At 65.1% G+C, this 17,241-nt stretch overlaps 1 protein-coding gene across 1 annotated transcript in view; it reads left to right on the top strand.

Annotated features, from left to right (window-relative positions):
* RXRA (retinoid X receptor alpha) overlaps positions 1–17,241 on the top strand; it is a 69,993-nt gene that overhangs the window by 35,431 nt on the left and 17,321 nt on the right. Inside the window, exons 2-4 of the mRNA XM_075559835.1 lie at positions 13,745–14,010; positions 16,763–16,913; positions 17,061–17,240. Of these exons, the coding sequence (XP_075415950.1) occupies positions 13,745–14,010; positions 16,763–16,913; positions 17,061–17,240 (597 nt within the window). The remainder of the gene's footprint in view (positions 1–13,744; positions 14,011–16,762; positions 16,914–17,060; position 17,241) is intronic.

Here is a 17,241-nt window from a genome sequence, read left to right as displayed (position 1 = left end):
AGTGAGCCCCTCCCCCTGTACAAGGTGAGCCCTTCCCTGTACACAGTGAGCCCCTCCCCCAGTACAGTGAGCCCTCCCCCTGTACACAGTGAGCCCCTCCGCCTATACACACTGAGCTCCTCCCCCAGTATAGTGAGCCCCTCCCCCTATACACAGTGAGCCCCTCCCCCTGTACACAGTGAGCCCCTCCCCAGTACAGTGGGCTCCTCCCCCTGTACAAGGTGAGCCCTTCCCTGTACACAGTGAGCTCCTCCCCCAGTACAGTGAGCCCTCCCCCTGTACACAGTGAGCCCTCCCCCTGTACACAGTGAGCCCCTCCCCAGTACAGTGGGCTCCTCCCCCTGTACAAGGTGAGCCCTTCCCTGTACACAGTGAGCTCCTCCCCCAGTACAGTGAGCCCTCCCCCGTACACAGTGAGCCCCTCCCCAGTACAGTGGGCTCCTCCCCCTGTACAAGGTGAGCCCTTCCCTGTACACAGTGAGCTCCTCCCCCAGTACAGTGAGCCCTCCTCCTGTACACAGTGAGCCCCTCCCCCTGTACAGTGAGCCCTCCCCCTGTACACAGTGAGCCCCTCCCCCTGTACACAGTGAGCCCCTCCCCAGTACAGTGAGCCCTCCCCCTGTACAAGGTGAGCCCTTCCCTGTACACAGTGAGCCCCTCCCCAGTACAGTGGGCTCCTCCCACTGTACAAGGTGAGCCCTTCCCTGTACACAGTGAGCTCCTCCCCCAGTACAGTGAGCCCCTCTCCCTGTACACCACGAACCCCCCCCCACCTTGAGGGGCTCCAGTTGGGCATCCAGGTCTTGTTCCCATTTTACAGACAGGGAGACTGAGGGGGGCAGTTCAGGTGTCCCTTCAGGGCAGAGGCCTATGACAGTGCGTACTGCATGTCTGCCCTTCTCCCCCGGAATTCTACCTTTCAAAACCCAAACCTGAGGCCTCCGCAGGTAGGGGCAGTGGGAACCCGGGCCAGTGCCCAGAGGGTACAGCTCCAGGGTGGCCAGGGAGGATGTTGGCCCTGTGGGGTGGGGGGTGCCCAGTGGCCTTTTCCAGGTCCCCCCATCCCAAAGGTCTTGCCTGGGTGCCCAGAGATCCCTGTCTTGCCACCAAGTGAGCTGTGGGAGTGCTCTGCTGGGCAGGTGTGTGACCAGAGGGCGGCTTCCCTGCCCCGTGCACAAGGACGGACGGTGTGCTCATTCAGTGAGTCACCCTGAGCCGGGGGTGGGCTCTGACCCAACGTGCCGAGGCCTGTGCTGGGCTTGCCTGGGCCTGGGTTGAAAACCACTGAGGGCATGTGGGTGCAGGGTGTCCCTTGGGGCATCTCCTGCTTCCCCCCTTCCTCCCCTGGGAGGCAGGCATGGAGGAGGAAGAGGAGACCTGGGCCGAGAGCCAGGTAGGGCTCGGTGTCTTCTGGGGCGGGTGCTCCCCTTCCTTGTCCCTGGTGTCCCTGGGTGAGGCAGGGACGGCAGGCTGGAGGACCAGAGGCCAGAGACCCCCATGCATGTCCCCAAGCTCTCAGCTCCAGTGGGCCATGATTCTCATGGCTCAACCCCACTTGGCTGGCAGTGGGAGGGCTTGGCTAGGGCTACTGGCCAGACCTGGTCCCCAGGCCCATGTCCTACAGCTGCTGCCTTGAGCACCTCTGACCTAGTTCCTGGGCAGGCTGGAGAGCAGCCCTGCGGGACTCCTGAGTGCACTTGGGGGTCCCTTCACACCAGGGCTGGGTGGTCTGGGGACAGAGGAGGGGACCCTCTTGGGCTCTATGCATGGCTTCAAGCCATAGCTGCCTCCCAGTGGCCAGCAGCCCCACCTGCCGAGTCTTCTCAAGGTGTGTGTGTGTTGGGGTGAGGGGGGGGTGCCTACTACAGGGCTGAGGGTTTGGACTGTGCCTGCAGGGGGGCAGGGAGGAAGCTGAGGGTGTCCTGGCTAGAGCGTGACTGGCTAGCTTGCTCTGAGGCCCCCCCCCCCACATTGACCTCACTGAGGGACGGGGCTGCCTGGGGCCCCAGGTGTTGTGCAAATAGGCAGGTGGGGGAGACATTGGCAGATCAGATCCCGGGGTCCTCCCCTTTGATCTGCCCTCCTGTCCCATCTTTGGGGATGGTGCTGGGACGGTAGCTTTGAGGGTGATACCCTGAATTTGTGGGGGGGCTTGGAAAGAAGGTTTCCCAGTGGTACACCGTCAAAATGTGTTGGGGTGGAGGGGCACAGTCATCTAGGGCTGTCCTGTAGTGCTCAGCCCTTCCCGAGGGGCCCTGGCCTGAGGTCTGTGTGCCAAGACCCCCGGCCGTGCTGCCAGCATGACCGAAGCTCCCCTCTGAAGCTGGAGCCCGCGCTCCTGCAAGGGCCGGACCCAGAGGAAGGAGGCTGGGTGCTTCTGGCTGGGCCCCGAGGGCAAGGCTGGGGCAGGGGGCCTCCCAGTGAAGCCCGGGGAGAGGGCATGGGCCCAGGGCTGTCCAAGTGGCAGGAGACAGACCTGGCCTGCAGATTGAGGGGCAGGAACGTCTTGGGGGGGGGGGTCAGGCTAGCTGGATCCCTTGTGCTGGGTGGAACAGCAGGTCTGTGGGTCTGGGGTTCTGGCGGTGGAGAAACTGAGGCTCAGAGAGGTGCAGCTGATGGGAGAGGGGCTGGTGTCCTTTCATTACCCTGCCCATTGGGGGTGTGTGCGCGGTATTTGCTCATTTTGATGGCGGCAGCCCCATCTTCCCCCCATCGAGGCCCACACAGGCTGGGCACCGAGCGCTGTCCTGTTGCAGGTGGGGGTATCGGGTGGACCCACCCAGGGCAGCCATGTCCCCACCGCCCAGGTCTCAGCCATGTCCCCGCCGGCGTGGGCAGCAGGGCTGTGGCTGGTGGGTGGGCTGAGAGCCGAGGCCTCGCCATGCGGGAGCCAGGCTGGGACTCGGGCCGAGCCCGTGTCCATGCACACTGGGCCTGGTGAAGGAGGCCCCAGTGCCAGCCCCAGCCCCCGCCCCTGTGGGGCCTAGCCCAAGCCTTGAGCAGCCTGGGCCCTTCTCTCCCTCTCCCCTTCCCCCCTCTGCCCCGAGGACTGCGGGGCTCTGTTCCAGATGGCGGGGCTGGTTGGGCACTGATGAACTGACTCTGTAAGGTGACAGCCAAGAGGTTCCCTCCCGCAGGCCGCTCCCCAGCCCCGCCCAGGAGCTCAGGCCCTGGGGAGGAGCTGGGGGTCACGGTTGACCACCGCCACAGCTGAGCCGGCTCGACTTGCTTCCTGTGAGTAAAGGCATGGACTGGCCCAGCGGGAGCGCCCGGCCTGCCAGCGCTGCTCCTAGGTGTAGTCAGGGCTGCGTCAGGCCCCCTCCCTGGGTGAGCTGGCTCAGGTCTGCTGCTGGCCTTGCGGGGTGGACGGCTGGCGGGTCTGTCTGTCCGTTTGGGTTCTTGTGTCATTATGACAGGTGCGGACTCGTGGGGGGTGGGTGTCAGGATCCAGACCAGTACACCGGGAGGGGGAGTCGGGGGCCGGATCTAGTGGTGTGGGGACGGAGGGTCCCACCGCCCTTGGGGCTTTGAACAATTAGTGGGTTCGTGCTGGTGTGGTGGGGGCCCTGGGGCAGGGGCCAGGTAGCTCCCGGGCCTGGGGGTGGTTCCTGCACCCCTTCTCTGTAAGTCTTCCAGGTGCACAGACCACGCCCCCACTGCCAGGGCCCTGTGGTAGGGGGTCAAAGTGGGGGCAGCCTCACTTCTGACCACTGACCACTGACCACTGGGGGTGCCCTGAGAGGGCCTCTCCTACTGCAGCAGGGCTGGACCATCCCAGTGGGCAGGGCTGGCTGGGTCCCAGGGCTCTTGAGACAGGGATGGATGCCCCCCACTTGGAGCCAGGCCCTGTGTGCTGCACCCCAAGTGTGCACCCTTCCACTGCCCACCCTGGGCTTAGCTACTGGTGGGTAGGCCGCAGCGGGCATATGCGCTGGAGGAAGGGTGCTGGTGTGGTGGGAGTGGGGTGGGCGGGGCTCACCCTCGGCCCCAGAGACATCTTGTCAGTTCAGGTCCCCTTAGCCCCTGAGCCCTCCCTGGTTTGGGGACACCTCTTCCCATGTTGTGGATCCCAGATCCCTCCCCTGCAGTATAGATTCCATGGCCCCCCATCCTGGCTGCTCCCCCCAGGCCCTGTGCACAGTGCCTCCTGCTGGGAGTGGGGTTGGGGTGGGGGCGTGAGTCCTGGGAGGGGGTGCCTGGCCAGGACTCCCCATTTGCAACCATGACTGGTGGGCAGGGCTGGCACCAGCTGGCACTGTAATGGGGGGCATCATGCATGGGTGCTTTGGTAGGGTGTGGGCCCCGTCCCTTACCCAACCAAGACCCCAAGTGTACGGTCCCCTCCCCCATCCCCCACCATCTGCCTGAATTGAGGAAATGTGGGGTCCTTGCTTTCTCTGCAGAGGCTCTGGGGTTCCGCCAATGGGAGCCGCCTGTGGTCACAGGTGTCTGGGTAGAGGGTGGCAGGCCCCGGGAAAGGGGAACTCTGCCACCCAGCAGCGCCAGCTACCCATTCTCAACAGCGGGCGCCTGGCCTGGGGACGCTGCCCCTGGCTCTGCCTCCCTGCTCCAGCCGCCACGCTGCTTCCCCGGAGGCTGTGGGGCCCCGAGCCAGCGGGCCGGGCGCTAAGGGGGCCAGGGCCGCCCCCGTGGTGGGGGCTGACGCCCACCATGGCCATGCGCATGCACCTGTTCTCGTCGCTGCCGGGCGGTGGCCTGCCCTGGTGGGCCGGGGACTGCAGGTGGCTGGCAGGTGAGGGTCCCAGGTGCACCGCCTGCAGGGCAGGCCTGGGGGAGGGGTGGGCCCTGGCTAAGGCAGCTGACTCAGGGGCTGGGAGCACGCCCCACTGGTCCTAGGGACATAGCCTGGGGTGGGTCTGCCCCACTGCCCTTGGCCTGGCCGCCACCTGCCCTCTCGAGGGACAGTTCTGAAGCCGTGTGGGCAGGGCCAGAGGGGCAGTTTCTGGGCATCCTGGCAGGTACTCCTGCCGTGGGCGGGGCTGGGTGCTTCAGCTGCAGTGTCATGGTGGAGAGGGACCACTGTGTCCAACAGTGGCCTTCAACGCTGCGGCCCCCAGGACCGGGACCCCCTCCCCCGCCCCACTGGCCCTGGCCTGGGGGTAAGGACACCTTCTTGGGGGTTTCTTGGGCCTGGGGGAGGCCCTTCTGGGGAGGCAGAAGCTCAGAGGTGAAGTGACTGACCCACAGCTGCCTAGCTGTGACCCCTGGCCCCAGGACACCCCAGTCTCTCTGGCTTCCCTCGTCTGCGCCCGGGGAAGGGCCACCTGTGTGGTGGCCAGCATGTGAGAGCCTGCCTGGCATGCCCTGCCACACACAGGCTGGGGGATTTAGCTGCCCCGGTGGGATAGCCAAGCGTCCCGACGGCTTGGTCCAGATTGAGTCCCTGAGCTAAGGCTTCTGGAAGTGCCCTTCCCTCAACCTCACCCCTGGGCAGCACTCCAGGAGGTGGGGTGCCGGTGGGGACCTTGGCTTCATGACCAGGCAGCTCCCAGTGCAGGGCAGGTGTGCCTGGCGTCCCTGCCTGGTGGTGGCCTGGGCCCTCGGTCATCAAAGTCAGTCAGCACCATGTAGAAACTCATCTGCCCGCCCTTCCTTCTTGGGGGGGGGGGGGTGGCGTGGGATCCTTGTCCCTGGAGGTGGGGTGCACTCTGGTGTTGTGGCAGCACTCTGTCCCCAGGCTGGTAGGGGTCTCTCGTCCCGCTCAATTTCTGCTCCCTGCGCTCTGTGGACTGAGGCAGTGGGCTCAGGAAGGACGCCTCAGGCCGGGGGTCCAGGGCATATGGTTGGCAGTTTCTGCCCCCCCCCCCCCACCGGGCTGTTGTCGGGTCAGGGCCTGCTTCCCTCTGTGAGGCTGGGTGGGCTGGCTGGCTTCTGGGAAGGGGTCTGCTTCTTGCTGATGCCCAGGTCAGGGGCTGCCTGGCCTCACCTTCCCGTGGAGGCCTTGTCCAGACAGGGTGTGGGCCCTACTCTCCCTGAGGAGCTCGGTGCTGTATAGCTGGGCCCCCTCACCCTCTCCCAGCCTGGGACCAGCCCTTCCTTCTGGGGATGGTATGGCCATCCACCCTCACCTGACTGTGACTCCCTTGGGAAGACCCCTGCCTTGTCTGTAGCTCCCAAGAGAAGGGCTGGCTACCCGCCCTTATCCACATCGACTGGTTCAGGACCCAGAGAGCTGGGAGTAGGAGTGGGGGCCCCGGGACAGTGGGAGATAGCAGCCTGTGGTCATCAGAGAGCCCAGAGCAGAGGGGGATGTGGGCAGCATGAGGGCAGCCTGGCACCACTGGCTGGAGTCGGGCCTCTGCTGCCCGGCCCTTCCTGCCCAGTGGGGCCTGCAGCAGTGCCTGGGGGATTGTCCTGTTTAGGTGGCAGAGGGGCGTTGTGGAGCTGCCGCGTGGGCCTGTGTGGGATCCCGGTGGCGGGGTGCAGGGGATGTGGAGGAGCTGGGACCCCGGCACGTCCTGGGTGCTGAGAGAAACAGCAGGTCAGCGTGGGCAGAGTCCGGCTGGGCAAGCGGCTCGGGTGGGGACTTGGGTCGGGAGGGGCCACCCCATGCTACTGGAGGTTGGCCCCTTTGGATCAGTGGAGGGGAGAGGAGGTGCAGTGGGTGAGGGGGGCCATCCATGTCGCCGCTGTCTGGGCCCTAATGACCCCATGGAGGGCCCGCCAGCAGGCACTCACCCTACGGTTGAGACAGGAGGCCCCCTCCCCCAGCGTGGTTGCCCCTGCTCTTGGTGTCGTCACCCCCGTTCTGCAGAGGCCGGGCTCCTCGAGGGCTGCCACGCTGACTCAGGGCTGCTGAGGGTAGAACTGGGGACCGTCCCCCGAGCTGGTGGTTCTTGGAAAGCCAGTCGGCTGAGGCCCCCCCGCCCGACTCCCAGCGGGCCCCTGGGAGCCCCTGGGGAACCACCAGCTGCTCTGGCCTCCCGGGACCCCTGTGTGGTAAGTCTGCAGCCGCAGGGCGGCTGTGTGGCACACCCCATCACCCCTCTCAGCCACCCGCCTGGCGGCGCCCACAGTGCCCGAGCTGGGTGCTGGGCCGAGGGAACAGGTGGCAGTCAGAGGAAGCCTGGTGGGAGTGAGTTCCCCGACAGCCGCAGACAGCGCAGCTCAAACTGAAAGTATTTGTTGTTGAAGAGAAACCACCTGGCGGGCGTCCGCCCGCAGCCCCCAGCCTCCTCCAGGGCTGCGGTGTGCTCGGGGATTTCACCAGGAATTCCCCTGGAGGAGGGGGTGCGGGGTCCACCTGGCACTCCGGGATAGGGACTGTTCGGGGACAGCCTGGACAGGAGGCTGCAGCTGGATGCCTGGCCTGACCTGGCAGAGGTGAGCGTGCTCAGCCTGTCCCTGTGAGTGTTTGTGTAGTGGGTGTGAGTGTGTGTGAATGTATGTGTTTGTATGTGTGTTGTGTGTATTTGCGTGTAAGTGGTGTGTGTGGGGGGTGTGTGTGTAAGTGGTGTGTGTATGTGAGTGTGTGGTGTGTGTGTGTAAGTGGTGTATGTGGGGTATGTGTGTGGAGGGGGGTGTGCATCTGAGCCTGGGTAGGAGGTGGACTGAACCCAAGGGTCCTGAAGGGTGGGGTATGTGTGTGCCAGTGTGTGTCCCCTGCAGGGTGGGGTGTGGATGTCCTCCCATTGCTGTTGACCTGTGCAGGGGCCAGGTGTGGGGCTGGGTAGAGGGTGGGTGGGGGGTGGAGGGTTAGGTGGGGACTGCTCTCACAGGAGGGAGAGGTGACTGTTTCAGGGGTGTCACATTCAGGGCTGGTAGGGGCAGGGCTGGCCCACCCTAGGCACTGTGCACCACTATGCAGAAGTGAGGTGTGTGGCCTTGCTGGACCTCACACAGCAGCCCAGCCTTAGGGGACCCTCCCTGTGGTCCCTCATTTCCTACCCTTCCGAGGCTGCGTCCACCAGCCCCCCTCATTAGTAGGGTGTGGTGACTCCTGACTCTCCCCACCTCAGGGAAGGGGACCCCAGGCAGCACAGGGGTGGGAGTGCGTGAGTGGGGGGTAGAGGGAGATGTGACTGCAAGGGGCAGCCCAAGCCCCTGGCCTCCCTCTTGGTGGGGAGTCTCGAGCCCACCTGGCAGGGTCCCGGGGGAGGGGCAGCTAGAGGAAGCCATGGCCGGAGCAGCCTGGATCTAGCACTGGACCTGGCTCTCTAGCCAATGGGTCTTCGTGGGGCTGTGCCCTGGGCCTGACTGGTGAGTCAGAGAGGACCCCCTAAGGCCAGGAGGGGGTGGGCTCATTGTTCCGACCCTGGTGTCCCGGATGGCCTGGGCTCCAGCTGGGGCTGGCCTGCAGGGAGGTCCCACACCCGTGCCAGGGGCCTGGTGGGTGCCCATGGGACAGCCTGTCTGGTGGGTGTCTGTCCTCGGGGTGCTGTCAGACAGGGCAGGCTCGGGGGCCCCTCTGGGCCACTGCAGATTCCTTGCATGAGTTGGGGGGTGGTGGCTAGAGGGCCAGCCCTTCTTGCTAGCCACGGGCCCCTTCCGCAGGTGATGACGGCTGCGTCTGCTGACCACTGTAGCCGACCACAGGCACTGTGTGGTGGTGGGCGAGGCCGTGTGTCCACTGCTTCCTCTTTTGTCCCCAAGCACCCCGGCCCTTGACCACTCGGGGCAGACTGTGGTCAGCTCACCGCCAGTCCCTCTGGCCACTGGGGGTGCAGGCCGGCCTCAGGTGCAGCCTCGAGGAGGCCTGTCACCGGCGTGATCTGAGCCCAGAGCTTTGTCCCCGGGCAGGGACTCCTGTGCTCTGCCAGGGGCTGGCCTCAGAAGGTTGAGTGGACAGCAGGATTCAACTGCCCCAGTCCCATGCCATCTTGTAATGAGGATGTGCTTTCCCCCATAGACCCCCATTCCCATCAGCTTCTACTCTGGCCCGCTCCTGGGGGGTTGGGGCACTGAGACCCTGCTTGCCTGGTTGGGGAGGCTTGGCACCCACAAGGGGCACCTGGGATTCCGGTGGGTTTTGTCTGGCTGGACCCTCTGGTCCCAGGGTGGGAGCAGGAAGTGCTGGGCAGAACCCCACGCCTCTCTCCCAAGGCCTGGGCGCCTGGGGTGCAGCGGCCTGCCTCCTGGGGGGGAGGTGGTCTCAGTGCCAGACTGAGGAATCCTGAAGGTGGTCTCGGCCCCTCCGGACAATAGGGAAGGCTTGGGCCTCACTTTATCCTTCACTGGCCACTGCCTCTGGCCCTGCTGTCTGCTGATCTAACAAGCCTGGGGGGCGTGCAGGACCAGGCAGTCATTCTGTCCTTAGCGTCCAGCACCTGACAGGGACAATGGACCCCCTCCCCCATCATGAGGACCCAATGACCCTGGCACTTCCTCAGTGGGGGCTGAGATTGGGGGCCGAGGCCACTGGCCGGGGAAAGGGCAGGGTGACCCCCAAGGAGCTGAAATTTCAGTCATCGCCACCTGAGTCGTAAGCCAACACCGGAGCAGGCGGTGCTGCTGCCTGGGCCAGGGGTCACAGGCCTGGTCTTGGTTTCTCTCCCGAGGGCGGGCAGGGCCGTGGGCAGCAGGCCCCTGGCTTAGCTTCTGCCAGGAGCCCACAGCAGAGGCTTTACTGCATTCACACAGGAAAAATGAGGGCCAGCCAGCACGGGGCTGTCCCTGGGCCCCTCAGCCAGCGAGTGGTGGGCCTGGCCCCACGGTGGGTAGACAGAAGTCTCCACCCCTGCTTGCAGTGGCATCTCTGGCAGGTCTGCCTACTCGCCTGGCTCCTGGGTGCCCCTTGTCCAGTGGACACTTCCTGACACCTGCCTCCCTGCTCCAGCCACCCGTAGCTCTCCAAACCCCGTCTCGCCGTGGTTGCTGCCACGTCCCTGCCACAGCCCCTGCCTGGCGGCCACTTCTCCCATTGGCGGGCGGCAGGGGAAGTGGCACTTCCGGAAGTCGGGGGCTGGAGGTGGGCGCCCCAGGAAACTGCTTAGGGCCCCCTAGCTCGCTGCCACAGGGTTTCAGTTCCGGGGGAGTCCTCAGGCAGGGACAGCACAGCACGTGGGCTCCAAACCTCCTTGTGTGTGCCGCCCACTGCCCTGGTTCTCAGGTGCAGAGGCAGCAGAGCCCTGCCCCGCGCCCCCACCCCTGGCCTCCCCAGGCAGTAAGTTTTCGGGGGCTGACAAGCTCATAACGGCAGGGGCCTGTGTGCATCCGGTGGTGGGGTGTCGGGGGCTCTCCTGGTAGCTCCCCAGCACCAGGGCCCCATCTGGCCTGCCCCCCAGCCCCAGTTCTCTCTGATGCCAAGGGTGATGGCCAGCTTGAGGTTACGCGGCTCTGAGGCTCAGAGCTGTTACCCGGTCCCCTCCACAGGACCTCGGTGCCCCTTGGGTGGGCGGGGCACAGAGGACCAGCTGCATCCTGGGCCCCCTTCCAGCCCATGGGAGGTGCACCAGATAAGCTGGTGGACCCCCAGCGTGCCCAAAGCGGGGTCTTTAAAGGAAAAGGCCTTATCGCAACCCCCCCTCAGCAGGCGGGCCAGCCTGCAACTGGGGAGGTGGCCTGGTCCACACATGGAGGAGGGCGGGGCACCCTGGCCTACAGGCCCAGTGTGATTAGAGGCTTCCTCAGCTCTGGTCATTGTCCCCTCCTGCCCACCCATCCCATTGTTGCCAGGCCCTGGAGGGTCTCCTGGAGTACTCCCTAAGTGTAAACAGGACACACTGGGAAGATGCCCCCCTTACCCCCCAGCCTTCTGGCCTCCGGGCACAGCTGGGATGCTCCGGGCACCTGCCATGCTCAGCCCCAGCTGAGGCCCCAGAGGCCTGCGGCCTGGCCTCTCTGATGACAAAACCCCTGTGCCCCCCTCCCCTGTACCTGCCCCGCCCCCTTCTCAAAGCTCCCCTGACCATGCCCCATACCTTTCCCTGGCTGACCAGTGCCCCCTCCCCCTGGTGGGTTCCCCTCTCCACAGGACTGGGGCCTTTGGGGTGCAGTCTGCAGTGGATAGCCAACACGCTGCCTCCTGCCCTCCCTCCTTCCTTCCGGCCAAGATCCTTGCCTGGCCCCCAACTTCCTGCTGGGAGAGCAGACCGAAAGTCCAGCCAGGACTTTTCCCGCCTGCCCGGCAGCAGCCTCAGGCCACGGTGCATACTTCCTCTCCGTTGGCCCTGCACCCTGCATGGTAGGGACTAATGGAGGGCCTCTGCCCCATCAGGAAGGGGCACCAGAGGTGGTCTGGCAGGCTGCCCCCAAGATGAGACCATCCCTCCCTCCCTCCCTGGATTACCTCAGGTCTGGGAGGGTGGAGGATAGAGGAGTGACTGTCCTGTCCCCCACCCCTACCCGCCAGGCCAGGAAGAAAGAGGTGCAGCTCTTGGGGCCAGCCTGGCCCAACTCTGGACACCCGATGGGCTCTGGGCCCCAGCCGGCCGCTGTCCTCTCTGGGCCGGGCTGGAAGGGGCTAGAGCCAGCCCTGGCTCTGTGCCAGCCTGCAGCAGGCTGCTGCGCCCCCTCTGTGCGGGTCAGTGCTGTCAGGCGCCATCACGCTGGTTTTGACTCATAAGGACCCGGGCACATGGGACGGAAACTGCCCGCCCTGCGCCATCCTCACCGTCTGCCCCCATGCCTGAGCCCCTGGCTGCAGCCATGGTCCCCGTCCATCTCTTCAAGGAGCCTCCTCTTTCTTGCTGCCAAGCGTGGGGTCCTTCTCCAGGGGCGGGTCTCTCCTGACAACACGTCTGATGTACGTAGGAGACAGTCTCACCATCCTTGCTTCTTAGCAGCACTGGGTTGTGCTTCGTCTGAGACGGATGTGTCCGTCCTCCTCGTCGTGCTGTGGGCGGGTGAGTGCGGTGTTCTTTGCCAGCATTGGGGCACAAACACATCACCCCCTAAGCCCCCCAAACACATCACCCCCCCAAACCCCTTTCTGGGGCAGTGAGGTGTTGAAAACCCCGTGGCTTGGGTCAGGCCTGCCCTAGTCTTCAAAGGGACACCTGCGCCCCTTGAGCACTTCTGCAGAGACTTGCCGTGTGAGGTGTGAGCCCTTGGTGGGGGCCGGGGATCCGGGTCGAATGAAACCCTTGCCCGCGTCCGTCTTTCTTCCGCCGACCAAGAATGATGCTGCTTAGTGCCCATGGTGAGGATTTGTGTTTTCTTGATGTTTTTGGTGATCCATCCCGGATGGAGGCTGCACTCCCTTCTGGCTCTCAGGAAGCCGGGGGTCACCTGCACATTGCAGCTTCTGCATAAGCCTTCCTCCGCTTCTGATGCCTCTTCTACTAATCCAGCTTCTTGGACTTGCCTGTCTGCATTTGGCAGGTGATGGGACCGGGCGTGGAAAGAGAAGAGGGTGACTGAGGGTCCCCCGCCTAAGGGATGATGTTGTGCCGGGTGCTGGGTCCTGCTGGCACGATGACTGGCTGGATCCCTGCTGGTTGCCCGGGCAGGGGGGGGGCAGCTGGAGATGGCTGTGAGGTTGTGACTGAGGCCCCTCTCCCGTCTCCTTGACCCTTTGTGTCATTGTGCACCACAGGTGCTGGAGGGTGGCCTCAGATTCAGGGCACACAGGCATAAACCCTCACCCTGATTCGGTGTCTGCAGCTCCCCATCTGGGGGTTTCTCCTGGACCTGGGGACCTCCCGCTAGGCTCCAAGTGCTGGACACCCATATGGGGATTTTGCCCGTCCCTGTGCTGGCAGTTCAATGATGGTTAATAGAGCTGAGTTGCAATCCCACCCACCACCAATAGGCGCCGCCACTGTGGTTCAGAAATTCCATAGGTTTGCCTCTGCCCGCTCAGTATACTGCTTTATTTCCCCCATTTGGGGGCTGTGGATTGCAAAGGGTTCAGACGAAGCTACCTTGCAGGTGGAGGTGAGCCCAGGCCACCCACCCAATTGCAGGCCTTTCTGTCGGGCTAAGTTGGACCCGAGGGTGGCATCCCAGCCCCTTCCCTCTGGAAAGGCAGCTGGTGAAGTTCTCCCCGAGGAGCAGGATGGACTGGGGACTCTCAGGGCCTCCATTAATGTGTTCCATGACCTGGAGGGCTTGGTGGGGGTGGGGGTCCCAGCGCCCTCACGTACCACGTGCATCTCTCCAAGACTCGGAATCAAGTGGACGTGGCGGCCACTGGGTGGGGCCTGGGGGCTTGGCTGTGGAGGACCTGGCCCCTCACTGTTGGGGACTTGCTCTGAGGGCGGGGGTGCGTGGCTCTCAACACCCCCCCCCCCGCCATGTCAGTCAGTAGGACCACTGAGCGCCCTGTGCCTGTGAATGGGTTGCTCTCAGCTGTCCCTTGTTCTGCTCTGAGTCTCGGCAGCCCTGGAAAGGCTGAGGCCCAGCCGTCCCTGTGAAGTCCGAGATTCCCCTGAAGAGGCTGAGGAGTCTGAGTGGTGGTGGTGGTGGCGGGGGGCATGCTGCTGGTCAGTTGCAAGCACTCAGAGCCTCCATTTCCCCATCTGGGGGCCACCAGCGGCCTCATATTTCTGACTGTTGCCTTGGTCCAGCCAGGCCGTGGGCTGCCTGGGGCTCGATTTCTCCTTCCTGCCCTGAGTGTCTGCAGTCTGGGTGAGGGGAGGCCTGTGACTGGGCTCAGCTGTGGTCCATGGGGAGAAGTGGGGAGGGGTCAGGGCTGTACATAGCCCAGTCACCTGGTGTGTGAGGACTGGGGGAACAGCGGTGGGGGCTGACCTTAGGGCCGTGGGGGACCCGGTTGGGTGGGGGCTGACCCAGGGGCCATGGCCTCAACCCTGACGCTGTGCTTTGCTCTCTTGTCTTGCAGACTTCTCCACCCAGGTGAACCCCTCATCTCTCGGCACCCCGGCGGGCCGTGGGCCCATGGCGGCGTCCTCTCTGCACCCACCCCTGGGGCCTGCTGTCGGCTCCTCCCTGGGCTCCCCAGGCCAGCTGCACTCGCCCATCAGCACCCTGAGTTCCCCCATCAACGGCATGGGCCCCCCCTTCTCGGTCATCAGCTCTCCCATGGGCCCCCACTCCCTGACGGTGCCCCCCGCACCTGCCCTGGGCTTTGGCGCAGGCAGCCCCCAGGTGAGTGCGGCTAGCCGTCCATGGTGGGGGGGGGTTCTGCTATGGAACTGGCCCCCCTTCTGGGATGGGCTGCTTTCTGTCGGGCGGGCCCCGTGCAGCCTCTAGGCTTCAGCAGTTTGCCTTGAAAACTCGAAGTTCCCCATATTCATGGGAGTGTGGGTGGAGTCCAGGGGGGATGTGCCCCCCCACCCTAAACCACAACCGCAAACTTCGACTTGCCGAAACCGCAGGATTCTCTGAGCCAGGAGGCCTGGCGCCCTGCCGGGCTCGGCCTGCTGACGCTTATGGCCAGGACAGTGTGGGCATCGCTGGGCGAGTAGATAGAAGCTGGCCGGTGTCCTGGGTCAGACAGGCTGTCTTGTGCCCTCTGGCCTGGGTGTGCCCGCAGCTCCTACACGTGTGGCCGGGCAGTGGTGCCTGCTGGGACCGGGCATCCACCTCACTGAGTGCCACAGGGCAGTCTAAGACAGCCTGCCAGGCCGTCTGCCTGCCCACTGCACCTCCCTGCCTGGGCAGCAGAACCATCTGTGGGCAGTGGGGAGGAAGGGCGTGGTGGGCATGGCAGGAGCAGCTGAGGTGGGCCCAGGAGGCTGGGTGGGAACTGACATGAGTGGCAAGGGGAAATGGATGCCCCCACCCCACCCCTCCAGCACATCATGGTGTTCCCTAGGAGTGGTCTGGGGTGGGGACCGGCTGTGGGTCCCTGAGGTTGGAGCATGATGTGGGCAGGGTAGAAGGCCCAGGGTACCTTGCTCTGGCTGGCAGCTTTGAGCCGGGCCTGCTCTCCTGGTGACCATTGGGGATCCTGCCTGAGAGAGGTCATGGGTCAGCAGCATCTGTGGGAGCTGGCAGGAGTGCCCTGTGTTCAGGGCGAGGCGCTGCCTTGGCACTGAAGTTCAGGAGAGCTGGTAACTGCCCTGCTCTGCTGCCTGGGCACCGGCCCTGGTGGAGGCCTCAGCCACCCATCTCAAGGCCCAGCCTTGGCCTCAGGGCAAGTGCCAAGCCCAGGGCTGCCCTGGCTCAGGACTGGGAGATAGGGCGGGGGCCCCCATCCCTGGCATGGTTTGGGGAGCCAAGAAAGAGGAATGGGGAGCCCCCTACTCTGCTCAGCCAAACCTGGCCACCCAGAGAAGACAGGTGGGCCCAGGCTTACCTTCTCTGTGGTGTTCCCTGCCCTGGCCCCAGAGTGGGCACCAGCAGCCTGCCCCCTGTCCAAGTCCTCTCTGACCCAGCCTCCCACTCCCCCACACAGATGTCAGCTGAGGCAGCCCTCTGCCTTGGGCCACTGTCTGGCCCTTCAGGCCACTGGGCAGCCCTCTGCCTGGAACAGGTATGGACTGCAGCACTCCAGGCTCCTTCCAGGTGGCCGTGCAGGGCTGTGAGCCAGGCTGTGGGCCAGGGGAGGGTCAAGGTCAGAGCCCATAGGCAGCCCCTGGTGGGGAGGAGGGACCCCGAGCCAGGGCCACCCCCCTGGGAGATACCGTGCTAGGGTGCAGGGCTCATGGCCCCTTCTCTGGGGCTTTCGGGCTATTTGTGTGTGGCTCTTGATGGACAGTGGTGAAGTAGGGACCTGGGGGCTGTGTCCCTCTCACTGAGTGGTTCTGGGCAGGTCCTGCCCCACCTTCGGCCTCAGTTTCCCCTTTGGCATCACAGGGGTCATGTGACTGCCCGCACTCTTCTGTTCCACAAAGCCTGATGCCCTCTCTGCCCCTGCCAGGCCAGGCCTGGGCCAACCTGTCCGGGATATGGGCAGAGAGCACAAGTCCAGGCTCACAGGGAGTGAGGGGCAGGGGCTTGCCTCGCCCAGCTCCATCTCCGCCAGCACCAGAGCGGTGTGTGTGGGGGCACAGAGCCCCCACCCCACCCCTTGAGCCGCACATCAGTCCAGGCCCCGACCTCATTCATGGCAGCACCCCTGCCTGGGCCCCCAACTCTATTCTCCCTGCCTGCCCCGAGGCTCCTTCCAGGCACCAGGCGCGTGTGCCCCAGCATGGGGTGGGGTGGTTTCTGCTGTGCTGGCTTCTAGCCCCCCGCGCCCTTCCTGTCTCTTGAGAAAGAGGCCTGGGAGTTGGGGCTCCAGAGAAGGAAGAGGGGAGGGGGCTGGAGTACCCCGGGGCTACCAGGGGGCAGCTTTCACAGCTGCCAACCTCCCACCCCCACCCCGAGGCTTCCTCAGGCCTGCCTGTGAGTTCCGCCTTCATTGGGGTTTGCAGAAGTGGGGGTGGGGGCTGCCCGGCTGGGGTTCGGCGCCCAAGGATGGGGCTGGCGGCGGGCCCTGGCGCTGGCTGGAGACAGGCTGTGGGGAGGCCAAAACTGCTGTCTCACAGCTGCCCTGTTGCCTAGCGACCCCCCAGGTTCCCACGCCGCCTCCCCGTGGAGTGTGCAAGCCCACTGCAGGGCTGTCCCCTGCACAGAGACCCCAGACCCTGCCCCTTCAGTGTGCTCCCGGGGACAGCGTGCACACAGGTGGGGTGGGGTGGGAGCCCCCCGGCTGTGAAAACTAACGGCTCAGTGTCTTTAGCCAGGAGCGCCTGCCTAGGGAGGCCCCCAACTCACCCCCAAGAGGGTGCACCTCGACCAGGCTGGGCTCCTTGTGGGTGCTCAGGTGCCCCACAGGGAGGTGTTGGTGCAAGGTGGGGGGTGGGTCCCCACAGCAGGGAGGGTGGGGGCACACAGCAACCCAGCCCGGGGCCTTCCCGAGTGCCGCTTTCCCATCGTCCCCCCTGCCTTGCCTCCGCCCCTCCCTCTGCAGCTCAACTCGCCCATGAACCTGGTCAGCAGCACGGAGGACATCAAGCCCCCGCTGGGCCTCAATGGGGTCCTCAAGGTCCCTGCGCACCCCTCGGGTAGCATGGCGCCCTTCACCAAGCACATCTGCGCCATCTGCGGGGACCGCTCCTCAGGTAGCGGCTCTGGGGGCCCGGCCCTGGGCTCGGGCAGCGGCTGTGTCCTGTCCGCAGCGAGGGCGGGGGCATGTGGCGGAGACCTGGGGGTGGGGTGGGGGCGTGCTGTGAGCAGGGTAGGGGCACTCACCGCCCCGCCCACCCCAGGCAAGCACTACGGGGTGTACAGCTGCGAGGGCTGCAAGGGCTTCTTCAAGCGGACGGTGCGCAAGGACCTGACCTACACCTGCCGGGACAACAAGGACTGCCTCATCGACAAGCGCCAGCGCAACCGCTGCCAGTACTGCCGCTACCAGAAGTGCTTGGCCATGGGCATGAAGCGGGAAGG

The sequence above is a fragment of the Tenrec ecaudatus genome, chromosome 10 (assembly GCF_050624435.1).
Source record: "Tenrec ecaudatus isolate mTenEca1 chromosome 10, mTenEca1.hap1, whole genome shotgun sequence".
Lineage (NCBI taxonomy): Eukaryota > Metazoa > Chordata > Mammalia > Afrosoricida > Tenrecidae > Tenrec > Tenrec ecaudatus.
The sequence above is the reverse complement of the archived record's forward strand: the minus strand, read 5'-3'. Positions and strand labels throughout refer to the sequence as shown.